The 13574-nt window shown below is 65.3% G+C and overlaps 1 protein-coding gene across 4 annotated transcripts in view; it reads left to right on the top strand.

Annotated features, from left to right (window-relative positions):
• Positions 1 to 161: 161 nt before the first annotated feature.
• PDE4A (phosphodiesterase 4A) overlaps positions 162 to 13574 on the top strand; it is a 39342-nt gene continuing 25929 nt past the window's right edge. Inside the window, exons 1-3 of one of the 4 annotated variants that reach the window (XM_051838135.2) lie at positions 162 to 262; positions 6914 to 7021; positions 7544 to 7749. In XM_051838135.2, the coding sequence (XP_051694095.1) occupies positions 6974 to 7021; positions 7544 to 7749 (254 nt within the window). In that variant the 5' untranslated portion in view covers positions 162 to 262; positions 6914 to 6973. Of the gene's footprint in view, positions 263 to 1398; positions 1414 to 5923; positions 5940 to 6913; positions 7022 to 7543; positions 7750 to 10416; positions 10851 to 13574 lie in introns of those variants that run through there. The other 3 variants (XM_070059172.1, XM_070059171.1, XM_051838134.2) reach the window with 3 other exon arrangements.

The following is a 13574-nucleotide window of genomic DNA, read 5'->3' as shown; positions in this document are numbered from 1 at the left end:
CCCCGGGGGGCGTTTGCGCTGGGGCAGTTGACGAGACTGAGGGGCTGGATTGTCCCGTTGGCCAAGCCGCAGTGACATCAGCCCGAGGCCACCGCAGGGGCGGGGCCTCGACTCGAAGACCCACCCCCACCCCCACCCAGCTCCCCTGAAGGTGGGGGACTGGATTCCGGGCTAGGGAGGGGCACGAGACCCGAGGGGACTCCCCAGTTCGAGTAGGGGGGGTCGAGACCCTGCCGTGGTGGAGGGGTCTAAGCGAGCGGCGGTAAGATCCTGTCCTACGTGGCGGGGAGGGGAGGGGGTCGACGGTAGGGCAGGGTTTCCCGCGCTGGGACCACACACAGCCCCCGGTGCCCGCCACTCGTGAGAGACGACTTGCGCGCACACCCCCCCTCTGGAATCACCCAAAAGGTTTTCGGGCGCCCTGCGTGGCGTCCCCACGCACGGCCGCTGGGTGTCGCCAAATGTCCAGCTAGTGGCCAGTGCTGCTGGCCTCCGGCCCAGTAGGGGACTGGGGAGGGGCGGTAGGGGGCTTTCCTCGTCGTCCGGGTCTGGGGCTGCTCGTCGCCCCTCCCCGTTCGGCTGGGACCCCTCCCCTCGGCCAGAACGGCTTCAGGATGCCACTGCCCCGAGCTCGGGGCAGCTGGGCCGCGCGCTGCTCCACGGCTCCACCCACTCTCGGATGCAGGGATAAAAGGCCGTGTTGCAGCCTCGGGCCAGGATTATCTCAGATTAAGGGGTGCTCCGCGAGGGTCAAGTGGAGTTGGAGGAGCTCCGGCCACCTGTGTCTGGGACGCCTCTCCCCAGTTCCTCGCAGAGCCTCTGTAGATAGTGGGGGGTCCCTGGAGAGAATAAAAATCGCTCCATGGGGGTGGGGGTGGGGAGGGATTCCCCGGCCCGTTGGGGAGGGGGAGTGGCCATCGGGACCAAAAGCGCCCTCCCTCCGCCGCCCCTCCCCCTCGCTTTTCATTCAAACCCGCGAGTGGGCGGGCGGGGGCGGGGGAGTCCCCGTCGCTTCCCCCTCCCCCCCTCCAGCCGCCAGTCCAGCTCCTCCGTGGCCGTCACGGCCCGAGCACGCGCGCGCACGGACTCACACCCCGGCGGGTCTCACCGCCGCGCGCACACACTCACACTCACACTCACACACCAGCAAACAAAGGGTCTGGGCACCCCAGTCCCTTCCCGCCCCCTCCCCCCGCCGGAGAGGGCGGGGCGTCCCTTCCCCAGCCCCCTTCCAAGGTAAGCTCTGGGCTGCAAGCTGCGGTGGGCAGGGGGTGGGTCCGGCGCCCGGGAGGAGTCTAGAACGGTGAGGGGGACCTCCCTGGAGCCCCCAGGAAGACCACCCCCTTCCCCGAAGCCCTGCCGTCAGACTCCGGGGATATGTGAGGAAGGACCCCCGATGCCCGGGATTCCCAGGTAGGCTCAAGGGGTCTCTCTCTGCCCAGCCCCAGCGGAACGGGGTGCCAGGAGCCCCAGCTCCCAGAACCGGGGACCCGGCGCCGGAAGGTCCCCTTGCCGCGCCAAACATTTCCTAATGTGGCATCATCTCCAGCCTCGGGGACTGAGAACCAGAGAGAGACCCGAGGTGCTTTCCAGCGTCCGTGGGCCTCCCAGCCCCCGGCACCCCCATCAGCGTTTCCCTCCCAGCTCCCTGGCACCCCCATCAGCATTTCCCTCCCAGTCCCCCGACACCCCCAGCCCCCCGCACCCCCATCAGCACTTCCCTCCCATCCCCCCAGCAACCCCCAATCAGCGCTGCCCTCCCAGCCCCCGACACCCCCCAGCCCCCCGCACCCCCATCAGCGCTTCCCTCCCAGCCCCCCAGCATCCCCCCCGTCAGCGCTGCCCTCCCAGCCCCCCGGGACCCCCCAGCCCCCCGCACCCCCATCAGCGCTTCCCTCCCAGCCCCCCAGCACCCCCCCCGTCAGCGCTGCCCTCCCAGCCCCCCGGGACCCCCCAGTCCCCCGCACCCCCATCAGCACTGCCCTCTCATTCCCGTGTGCTGGGAGCAGGGAGGACTGGGGTGCTTTCCGGGGCTACCCTTGCTGCCGCCGCCGCACCCCACACTCACCCCCTCACCCAGCCCTTTGCCTCCCGAGCCTTAGTCTCCTAACCTGCAAGGTGGGGACTGGCACACCTTGGGGGTCTGGCCGCGCGCTACCTGCTACCTGGCTGCCCGTGCGCCCGCATTGCATTTCCCAGGTCATTGCATGCTGATTAGCTGCCTACTGTGTGCCGGGCCGTGGCGCTGACCAGTAGGGGGCGCTGCTCCCGGCTGGCGAGGCTGTGAGGTCCCGGGGAAAAGCACAAATTCCCTGACGATGAGAGAGGGGGATTAAATGCCATTTCTGCCTCCTGTCTGCCTGCTTCCTTCGCTGACCCCTGCAGGGTCAGGTCTAGAACAGTGCGGGGCACGCGGTAGGTGGTCCCTGAATGGTGAAGGCGTCCCATGGGATTAAGTAAGGACTGGATTCTCAGGATTTCAGAGGAGGCTTAGCAGGAACCCATCCAACCCCCTCGCATTTTCCACCGGAGGCAGGGGAGTGCCCGCGACCGCCTCCGGCCCTCCCCCCATGTCATCGCCCCTATAAAGCCAGTGTGGCCGCAGGTATGGCTGGAAATAGCTGAGAAAGGAAAGGACAGAGATGGGAACAGGCATAGGGCCTTCCAGGAGCTCTGGACTTCGGCCAGTGCACACCCACACACCCACCCACACACGCACACACACGCACACCACCATGCACCAGGCTCACCGGCTCTCCATGCACCCACTCAACAAGTAGGCGGGACTTCCATGCACCCACTCAACAAGTAGGCGGGACTTCCAAAAGTTCAGGTGAAATTAGATTCCCAGATGAGCCTCTGGCTGGGCCTCTGAGGGGCCCCCAGCTTGCAGAGGAGAGCCTGGGTTCTGTGTCTGGCTCTGCTTCCTAATAAAGCAGACCCTGGGAGGCAGCAGTGACAGCTCAAGTGATGGGGCTCCTGCCACCTACTTGGGGGACCTGGATTGAGTTCCCTAGGGCTTGGTCCTGCCCAGGCTGTTATGGGTTTTGGGGGAGGGAGGAGCCAGCAGATGGAAACTGGCTCTGTCTCTCAAAAGTGTTTTAAATCCATGCACAATTTTTTTTATTTGACAGGCAGAGTTAGACAGTGAGAGAGAGAGACAGAGAGAAAGGTCTTCCTTCCATTGGTTCACCCCCCAAATGGCCGCCACGGCCAGCGCACTGTGCCAATCTGAAGCCAGGAGCCAGGCGCTTTCCCTGGTCTCCCATGCAGGTGCAGGGCCCAAGCACTTGGGCCATCCTCCACTGCCCTACCGGTCCACGACAGAGAGCTGGACTAGAAGAGGAGCAACCGGGACAGAACCGGCGTCCCGACCGGGACTAGAACCTGGTGTGCTGGCGCTGCAGGAGGAGGATTAGCCTAGTGAGCTGCCATGCCGGCCAATGCACAAATTTTTATATATATAATATGCGTGTTTCATGAATTTCTTTAAAGACCCCTGGTATTTATTTTGTGTCTACAATATTCTAGGTGCAAAAAATCCTTGCTCCATGGAGCTAATATGTACTGGGGAAAACAGCAAAGAAATAGTATAGGCAAACAAATTATAACAACAAATTGTCAGTAGCACTGTAAGGGGCGTGGAGGTCTTATGACGAGAGAGGGAACGGCAGGAGAGGAGTCAACTTTAGGCTGGGTGCACAGAGATGTCCCAGTGGAATTGAATTATTCCTGGAATATGCACACCCTCAGTCCCACACAGGCAAATCTTGCGGCTAGACGCAACAGCCTAAAGGCCACACGGACAGCCAAGATTTGTGCTCACCCTGCACCCCTCCCCCCTTTTCCTTTCCCCTCTATGATCAGAGACAGAAGTCCCACCCACTGGCTCACTCCCCAAAGGCCCACGATGGTGGAAGCTGCACAGTGTCCCTGGGGAACCAGGGCCCCCTAGGGGGATGCTGGATTTGGGAGCTGGAGCCAGGACCGACGTGTGGTCTTACCCACCTTCCCTGCCCGGGGAACCTGCACGCATCCCCCCTGAGAAGGATGGCTTCCTGCTGCTGGCACACGCAGTCTCACCAAGGCCCAGACCTCCTCCTGTCCCACAGACGTCTGCGGCTGCCACTTCCCTGTCTTTCGCTCCTGCACGTAGGGCCTGGTCTCAACCCCACCATGGCCAGACTTCTAGAAAGTTCCACCTGCCAGTCGCACGTGCACGGCCATGTGTGAGGGCTCCCGCATGCGTGTGCCGGTGTGTGCCGTGTGCCTGGAACCCCTCAGAATTTTCTCCCTGCTCTGCTTCAGCCACTGAGCCACCTCCCCCTGTCTCTGGTTTGCTCCCCGTCCGCATAGAGCAGCACCAGGGACTCCAGGCTGAGCTGGTGGCTGAGGGCCCTGGCCGGCGGAGTAACAGATGAGGCATCTCTCCCAGCCGGAGCCTGGTGCCATCTGGACACCCGGAGCGGCCTCCCCAGTCGGCTTAGAGGCACCCCTTCCCACTTCCTGCCCCCCCACCCCCCGCCTGAGTCTTTGCCAAGGTTGACTTCTGCAAAGTTGCACGTTTCTCCAGACAGTGAGGGGGGTGGTGGCGGGAGTCTCCGCCTCCCCCTCCCCGCCCCGGGAGGCCCCTCTCATGTCCACGCCCTCCCTCATTTCATCCCATACATCTAGAGTACCTCCCATGGGATGTTCTGGGCACTTGGGATATCACCAGGACCCGATACAGGACTTACAGGGTCTGTAAGGGAATGTAAGTGAAAAATCCCCGCTCAAACACCTTCAACAAGGGGCCGTGCCCTGGCATGGTGGGTGCGTCTGCACCCTATGTGGGCTCTGGTTCGAGTCCCGGCTGCTCCACTTCCCGTCCAGCTCCCTGCTATTGCACCTGGGAAAGCAGCCAAAGCTGGCCCAAGTGCTTGGGTCCCTGACACCCACGTGGGGGACCCAGATGGAGCTCCTGGCTCCTGGGTTGGGCATGGCCAAAGAAGGCAGACAGAGAGAGAAAGAGAGAGAGAGAGAGAGAGAGAGAGAGAGAGAGGTCTTCCATCCTCTGGTTCACTCCCCCAAATGGTCACAACAGCCGGAGCTGACCAATCTGAAGCCAGGAGCCAGGAGCTCCTTCCGGGTCTCCCACGTGGGTGCAGGGGCCCAAGGACTTGGGCCATCTTCCCTGCTTTCCCAGACCATAGCAGAGAGCTGGATTGGAAGAGGAGCAGCCAGGACTCAAACCGGCGCCCATAGGGAATGCCAGCACTGCAGGCACTGCTTTACCTGCTATGCCACAGCGCTGGCCCCTAAACAAACATTTTTTTAAATTAAAAAAAAATTTTTTTGACAGGCAGAGTGGACAGTGTGAGAGAGAGACAGGGAGAAAGGTCTTCCGTTGGTTCACCCCCCCAATTGCCACTGTGGCTGGCGCGCTGTGCCGATCCGAAGCCAGAAGCCAGGTGCTTCTCCTGGTCTCCCATGGGGTGCAGGGCCCAAGCACCTGGGCCATCCTCCACTGCACTCCCGGGCCACAGCAGAGAGCTGGCCTGGAAGAGGGGCAACCGGGACAGAATCCGGCGCCCCAACCGGGACTAGAACCCAGTGTGCCGGCGCTGCAGGCGGAGGATTAGCCTAGTGAGCCGCGGCGCCAGCACAAACATTTTTTTTTTTTTTTTAAAGAAAGAAGTGGCAAAGTAGGGGGCAAAGCTAGTTCTGCTAAGGAACATTATAGATACGCTTATAGATTTATAGATTATAAATCACTCGCAGACATTGAACAAATATTTATTAAGAATCTGGGAGGCACGTTCCAGGCTGCATTCCGGGCACTGACATTAGGACGTGGAACGAAAGCCAAAACATTCATGCACTCCCGCAGGTGATAATCTACTGCGGGGAGAAGCCACGCATGCCCCAAAAGGTGAGATAGATGCGGAGACCCGAAGGAGGTGAGAGACCTGTGGATGTTTGGGCAAAGACCTCCAGGTGGCGGGCGCAGCATGTGTAAAGGCCCTGGGGCTGCAGCACGCTGCACGTGTCCAGTGCAGCTGGGGCTGAGGGCGGGGAGGTGCCTGGGCGGGCTCTGCAGGGCCGCGTTTGAGGGCTGGCTTTTCCTGCGAGCCATGTGAGGGCAGAGCAAGGAGGAGACCCGTCCTGGGTTCTCAGAGGCTCCCGCGGGCGCATTTCCAGAGCGCTCACGGAGCGCCCCCGACGCATGGTGCAAGCTCATGTCATTGTCACCTGGACAGCCCCCTCCCCCGTACCATTCCCACCGCCCCCAGAGACGCGGCGGCGGAGGCTCAGAGAGAACAGGACCCTGACTCACGGCCACGCGCGGGGGTCGCGCGCGCCGCCGGAGGGTCCCGGCGAGGCCGCGGCGCGCGCACCGGGCTCGGAGGCGGCCGCCGAGCGCACCCCTCGCCGCCAGCCGCGTCTGCTCCAGCTTCCACACGGCGCTGTCTGTCTGCGCGCCCCCCATCTGCGCCCCAGCCGCCGCCGTCTCTCCACGCCCGGCCCCCGCACAGCGCGGCTATTTCGGGCTCAGGCATAACAGCCTGGCAGCCGGGAGGAGACGCTTCCTCCGGCCCCCGGCTCGGACCGCACGCCGCGCGCGCTTCTCTGCCGTGGGATTCCCAAGCCAGGGAAACCCCCCCCCCTCCGCGGGAAGAGGCGAGTGGGGGGGCTCTAGGGAGACCCCGGCCCCCCCCCAGCGGCCATCCCGAGCATGGACGCGGTCTGCAGCTCTGCCGTGCGTCAGCTGTCGTCTTGGCAACCGGTGGGGGACGTCATCCGCGGGCAGTGCGTCAGCCGGCCGCTGACGTCATGCCCCGGGAGAGGCAATAGGCGAGGGGCGGGTTCCAGGCGCGGCCGGCAGGGGGCGCCCCGGGGCGCTAATGGCGGGTGCCTTCGCTTGGTCCTGCAGGAGGCCCTGTCCCGGGCCGGCATGGGCTCCGCAGCCGCCACGGCGCGCTAGGCCGGAGCGATGAAGAGGAGCCGCAGCTCCCTGGCGGTGGCCGCGAGCGGGAATGAGGTGCGAGGGTCGGGGCTCCGGGGAGGGGCACGGGCGCCCCCTGGCGTCCGCGGCCGTGTCCGGCCCCGGCCCCGTGCCTCAGTTTCTTGACTTGGCTGAGTCCACTGCGCCCCAGGGGCAGGAGGCGGGGTCTCCCATGGGATTTCTCAAGTGCCCAGAGGATTTTGGTGAAGAGGTAGCGGGGCTCTGGGGGTGAGGCTTTGCAAAGGGTCTCGGATGTGTGGGGAGGGGGCGGTGGGGACCCCTGACATTTAAGCCAAGAGGGGGGCTCTCAAAGCGTGGAGGGTGGGAAGAGACCCTGAGTTGGTTGATGTCTGGAAGGGGTCTCACGGAAGGGCGGAGGGCCCCGGGTTGAGACGAGAGGGGGGCCCTGCCACGGTTATGGGGGCGAAAAGGCACCCTCAGCAGGGGAGGGTCCAGCGAGTGGCTCGGACGGGAGGGGCGGGTAGGTGGTTCTGGGGGGAGGGGCTTAGAGCGCTCCGACCAGGCCACGCCCCCATCCCCGTCCCTGTCGCTCCTCAGAGGCCCCGGGAGACCCCCGAGCCTGGCCGTGCCAACATGCTGGGGGCCGACCTCCGCCGCCCTCGCCGCCGCCTCTCGTCCGGTCCCGGCCTGGGCTGGACGCAGCCTGAGCCCTCGGACCCTGGGGTCCCTCTGCCGCCACGGCCCACCACGCTGCCGCTGCTCATCCCGCCGCGGATCTACATCACCAGGGCGGAGGTCAGCAGGTAGGCTGGCGGGGGGGGGGGGGTGGTGGTAGGGGGGTGATGGGGGAGTGGACTTCGGGGGGTGCAGGCTGGGAGGTGGCCTGGGCAGAGGGCCAGCCAGCCCCTCCGGAGCTCCAGGTTGCCTGTGTGTTTGCAGAAGTCCCTGGAACTGTTGCTGGAGCCTGGCCGGCCGGGCAGCCACAACTCTGCCCGCTGAGCAGGGGGCTGGGCAGGGTTTCAGCCTAACCCTCCCTTTGCCCTGCGAATTCTCGGAGCTGGGGCAGGCTGCGGAGCCAGTGTCTGACCTCACCTGCTTCCGCTTCCCCTACTGGGAGGGTTGGGCTGCTCGCAGGCGTTCGTGGGCACGGTGGGATCCTGGCGGGCACTGGCTTTTTTTTTTTTTTTTTCTCATCTCCCGCGGAGATCTAAGATTTACCCAGCTACACCCTGCACTTCCTTGGTGTTTCTCATCTAGGGTCCTCCCAGGGCACCCCAACACACGTCTTGGCGCAAGGATGATTGGAAAGCTAGACAGCTGAGCTGGCCCTGGCTGCTGGCTGCCATCTCTCTCTCTCTCTCTCTCTCTCTCTCTCTCTCTCTCTCTCGGCAGCCCCTCCCAGTCCACTCAACTGGAGGGCTCCAGGATTTCTGCTTGGGTCGTCACGATGCAGTAGCTCATTTCCAGAGAGAGGAAGTGACTGTCATTTCTCTCCCAAGGTGCACCCGCAGGCCTCCGCTTTGGTTCGGGTGCTGGGGGCTTCAGCCATAGCCCCAACTAGCAGCCCTGGCATTGGCCTGACACTGGACCTGGGGAACCCAGGCCCCCCCACCCCGGGGCAGGTGCACTGGCCAAAGCTACAACCCCCACTTTGCAGGAACTGGGCTCAGCCCAGGACCCTTAAATGATCCAAGGAGGACCCGTAGCCCTAGCAGATTTCCTAGAAGCCGCTTTTGAGTGTGAACTTGGTGGGGGAGGGGAGTTCCTGAGCGACGTAGGGGACGGGAGGTCTGGCCTGTGGGATGCCCTTTGGCTGCCGGCGGGGGTCTGGCTCTAGCTCAGCGTTCGCCCACGCCTGGAGCCCCCTCTGGCGGGGAGAAAAGGGCCGTGAGGATTGGAGAGTGGCACATATTATTTTTAAAAATACAGAAGAGCGCGGAGGGGGAGGGCGGTGGCAGACGGGGGGTGGGGAGGGAGCCCAAGAGAGGGGACGCACGCAGCGCGGGGTGGGGGGAGCGGTCGTCAGAATGGGCACGGAAACCGCTTGGCTTCCGAGCACGGATGCGCTTGGGGAGTGGCACACTGGCTCCGGTGCGCTCCCCCACCAGCCCCGCAGCCGCCGCCGGGGCTCGGCCGGAGCGCGGGGAGGCAGGGGGCGCGCGCTCTCGATCCCGCTCGCTCTTTTGCTCGCTTGCTCGGCGCGGCGCTGGGGGAGGCGGGAGCGTGAGTCACGCCGACTCCCAATTTAGGTGCCCGAAGGGGGGCTCTAGCGGCGGGGGCTGTGGGGAGGAGGCTCGGCTGTTTACTCGCCTGAAAAGGGCACGGGGGGTGGGGGGGGTCCTGCCTCAGTTTACCTCCCGCAGAAGAGCTTTGGGAGAGGCAGCGATACCTAGAGGAGTGGGCGGGCTCCTGGGGGTGTCGGCAGCCACAGGGTGTCCTCTTGGAGCCACACACACTCAAGGCAACCAAATGGACACACCCCAGAAACACCCCAAAGAGGCCTCAGGCTACACCACACACCCCAACACACAGAGACGCCCCCCAGCACCTATCCGACGACGGAGGCCAAATCGCGCGCGCAACTCGGCGAGCGCGCGCTGACCACAACACACAAGTGGGAAATACAGACACAGCGCCCAGGCCACCGGGACGGACCCCGGAGAGGCGCACACCCTCCAAACAGGCGGCCCACGTGCGCACGCATCCCTCACCCACAGACACACACGGATCCACAGCGAGATCCAGAGGAACAGGCAGGCGGCAGCAGCCAACCACGTGCGCACACACACTTCCAGCCGACACTGAAAACACAGACAACCCTCGGAAGGGACCACGTGCCCGCACACAGCGCCCCAGGCGCGCGCCATCCCCACGCCCCGGCCCACAGGCAGGAGGTGTCCCCCGCACGCCGCTGCTGCCCGCTGCACGCACCGCGCCCCTGGCACCCGGACCACTCCCCAAAACCTCCCACCGACCCGGGGTAGCGGCGAGGACACGCCAGCGCCGGGCTCCGCCCCCGCCGTGATGGACGGACTGAGTGACACACCGGCAACCAGTCGGGTGTCTTCTTTCCGATCGGATTAACCGTTTAACTCCTTAGCGTCCGTGCGCGCCGCTGCTAGGCAGAGCGCTCCGGAGAGAGCCGAGTTCCGGCGCCCCCTCCCCGCCGGGAGCGGGGCTGTGCGTGGGCGGGAAGGGCCCCCTCCTCGGGTGGCTGCCCCCCACTGGCCCGGACGGAGGAGGAGGGGGGCGGCGCTGACAGCCGCGGCGGGCGGGGGGCAGGGAGGGGCGGGACGGGGCGGGGGAGCCGGGGCTGGCGCCGAGCGGGGCGCCGAGCGCGGAGAGCGCAGCCGGGCTCGGAGCCGAGCGCCAGGAGCCGACAGGAAGCTGCGGCGCCCGGCCCGCGGGCGATCGGCCCGCAGCGCCCCCGGGTCTGTCCCCGGGGCGCCATGGCCCCACTGAGGCCGGGCGCACCGGCCGGACCCGGGGCGGGTGGACTCACGCGCAGCTGAGCGGGGTGCAGCTCGGAAAAGGCCGGGCCGCCCCCCCCACCCCAACGCGGGGCTCAGGTGGGGGCCGGCGCCATGGAGCCCCCGGCCGCCCCCTCGGAGAGGAGCCTGTCTCTGTCTCTGCCCGGGCCCCGGGAGGGCCAGGCCACCCTGAAGCCGCCTCCGCAGCACCTGTGGAGGCAGCCGCGGACCCCCATCCGAATCCAGCAACGCGGCTACTCGGACAGCGCGGAGCGCGCCGAGCCGGAGCGGACGCCGCACCGGCCCATCGAGCGCGCCGATGCCGTGGACACCGGCGACCGGCCCGGCCTGCGCTCCACTCGCATGTCCTGGCCCTCGTCCTTCCACGGCACGGGCACGGGCGGCGGCGGCGCGGGCGGAGGCAGCTGCAGGCGGTAAGACTCGGGGTCGGATAGGCGGATAGGCGCGCAGCGAGGACGCCGCTCGTCCCGCCGACCGCAGGGGGCGCTGTGCGCGGCGGGGGTCAGTGTGGCTGGCGGGGGCGGCGGGGGGCAGTCCTCTGCGGGGGGCGTTCTGGCCCCGGGCCCCTGCTCGTGCGTGGCACAGGAGGCTTCCTACCTGAGCTTGGCCATGGGTCGATGCCAACACACGATGCTACGTGTGGCCTTAACCGCGTCTGGGTTAGGGAAGGGGCCACAGCTTCAGTCTGTTTAGTCGCTGGCAAGACAGTGGCTAAAGGGGGGTATGTCTTGGGGGGACTTTCCTGGGGTCAAGGGGCTGGGAGCTAGATGCTCTGTGTATGGGGTATCCTGGGGGCACTTTGTTGGGGGGCCGCTTGGGGGACCACACTTTCTGGGGGGCATTTGTAGACTCCTCTGTAGCAGCTGGCAGGCAGGGATCCAGAGGTCTTCTGGGGGAGCAGTGTTTCAGGGGGCCCTGTGTGTTGAGTTGGAGCCCCCATGGGGCTGGAGAGTTGGGGTGCAGCGTGTTGAGGGGGTGTCTGATGATCTCTGGCTGCGGCGGGACCAGCGGCGGGTGCCTGGCTGGGTGCTCAGCCTAGGCGTCTGGGGTCCATCCGTGATGGTGACGCTGTCGTCCGGTGTCTCCAGGACCTGGTGGTGGGGACCTGGTACTCCGAGGTCAGTCACTGTGTGCTTCTGGGACAGTGTGGTGACAGTATGACTGTGCCTGCCATGGGGGTGCTGTGACTCCACGACTCAGCGTCCCCATGGGACATGGTGATGGTGACACAGTGGCTGTGTCTGCCCCCAGGGCGGCGTGGTCGTGACATGGACAGTGTGTGACAGTGTGTGCCTCTGGGATGCTGTGACTCTGTGACAGGGTGACCCAGGGATGGTGACACAGTGTCTGCTCCCCAGGGGACAGTGGCTGGGAGACGGGGTCTGTGCCCCAGGGGCATGCTGGGATTACGCCAGGGACCGTGGGGCTGTCCCTGGGACACCTTGCAGGTGGTCTTGTCTGAGAGCCGGTGCTGGGGTTTGGGGCCCGTATTTCGTGGGCTGGAATCACCTGGTGTCCTTAAGGATTCTGCCTGCTTGGGTGGTACTGATTGACGGCTCAGGCCGTGTGCTGGGCCTGACTCTTGGGGATCGTGAGGGTCAGGCTTCTCATGGATATGGAGTTCCCGAAGGAGGCTGAACCCCTGTTCTTTGTAGGTGCTCTCCGGAGACCCTCCGCAGAACTGCCCAGGTCATCCCCACCTTCAATGCACAGCCCCCCCCCCCCGGCCCCATCACCCTTGCTCCGGCCACGAGGCCAGTGTCTGTCCCGAGGCGGGGGTGGGTGGGGGGACAGCCTGATTTTCCCCAAAAGGAGCTGGAAAGAAGTTGAAGGAAAACAAAGCTGGAATCAACAGGAAATGCCAAGACCAGAGGCGGGGAGGGAAGGAGGGGCTGGGGTGTGTGTGTGTGTGTGTGTGTGTGTGTGTTGGAGTGGGTCCTGTTCCTTCTAAGGAACCCCCCTCACACACACACACACACCGCCCACCTGTGCCACATCCCTGTAGGACAGGGAGGCCCACAGAGCAGGAAGAAAGTTCCCGCGGGTCTGTGTACACACCCAGGTCTGCCCCAGCCTGTGTGTCTTTGTGTAAGTGTCTGGCCCTCGCTGAGCTCCGGGCTCCGAGTGACTGCCCAGGAAACGGTCCTGGGGGTGGGGGCAGAGCCAACACAGGGAGGGGCAACCAAAAAAAAAAAAAAAAAAAAAACAACACCACATCCCCCCCTCCCCGGCATGGGCTCAGGTGTCTGTTTCTCTCTGGGTCTCTGTGCTGTGGGCTGAGGGAGGCCATTGGTGCCAGCAACCTCCCCCCACTCGCTGGAGGGGGAGCAGGGGAGGGGGCCCTGTCAGTTGAGCACTGGCTGGTGTTTCTCCAGGGAGGGGCGCTGCCAGTGCACAGAGGGGTGGGTGCAGGTTCTGGCACCCCACGTTGGAGTTCATCCAGTGAGCTCCCCCCCCCAACTTGAGTCACAGCCATCCCCAGAGAGAGAGAGAGAGAGAGAGAGGGCACTGCTCCCCCCCCATGCAAGGTGGCACCCACACCCGCGGCCCCTCCAGACCTGGGGATGCATGAGACTGCGCTGCTGGCGCCCCGCGGGGCTGAGTCACGCACCGCCACGATCTGTCAAGAGGCAGATGGAGCGGGAGGAAGAGGAGGACTTGTTGGGGGGGGTGTGGGTGCCTGATTTGGGGGCTGGGCCAATGCACCGATCTGCCCTCCTCCTTGGGACCCTAAACTCTGCCCCCATGGAAGCGAGTTGCGCTGCGTGGTCCCAGGCGAGGGTGGAGGCAACCGGGTGCAGGCCTCGGGCTGGTCGGTGATCTCTGACTTCTCTTAGCCCGCGCCTGCCTTGGTGCCTTGGCGCCCGGTCCCTGTCTCTGTGTTGGGAGCAGGGTTGGGGGGGGGGTCCCCTCCGCGCGCCCTCTGCTGGGCGACGAGAAAAGCGCAGTCTTGGGTGTGCGCTCCGCGCCGGGGGCCGCCTCCGGGACGCGAGTCCCCGAGCGAAGCCAAGCCGCCACCGCCGCGGCCCCTGCCGCCGCGCCCCGGATTATTATTTCATGCATATTGAGCGCTTTGCGGGGAGCAGGCGCCAGGACGGCCGACCGCAGGCTGCGGGGTGGGCTTGGGACCGGTCCCC

This window comes from Oryctolagus cuniculus, chromosome 16, assembly GCF_964237555.1.
Source record: "Oryctolagus cuniculus chromosome 16, mOryCun1.1, whole genome shotgun sequence".
Lineage (NCBI taxonomy): Eukaryota > Metazoa > Chordata > Mammalia > Lagomorpha > Leporidae > Oryctolagus > Oryctolagus cuniculus.
The sequence above is the reverse complement of the archived record's forward strand: the minus strand, read 5'-3'. Positions and strand labels throughout refer to the sequence as shown.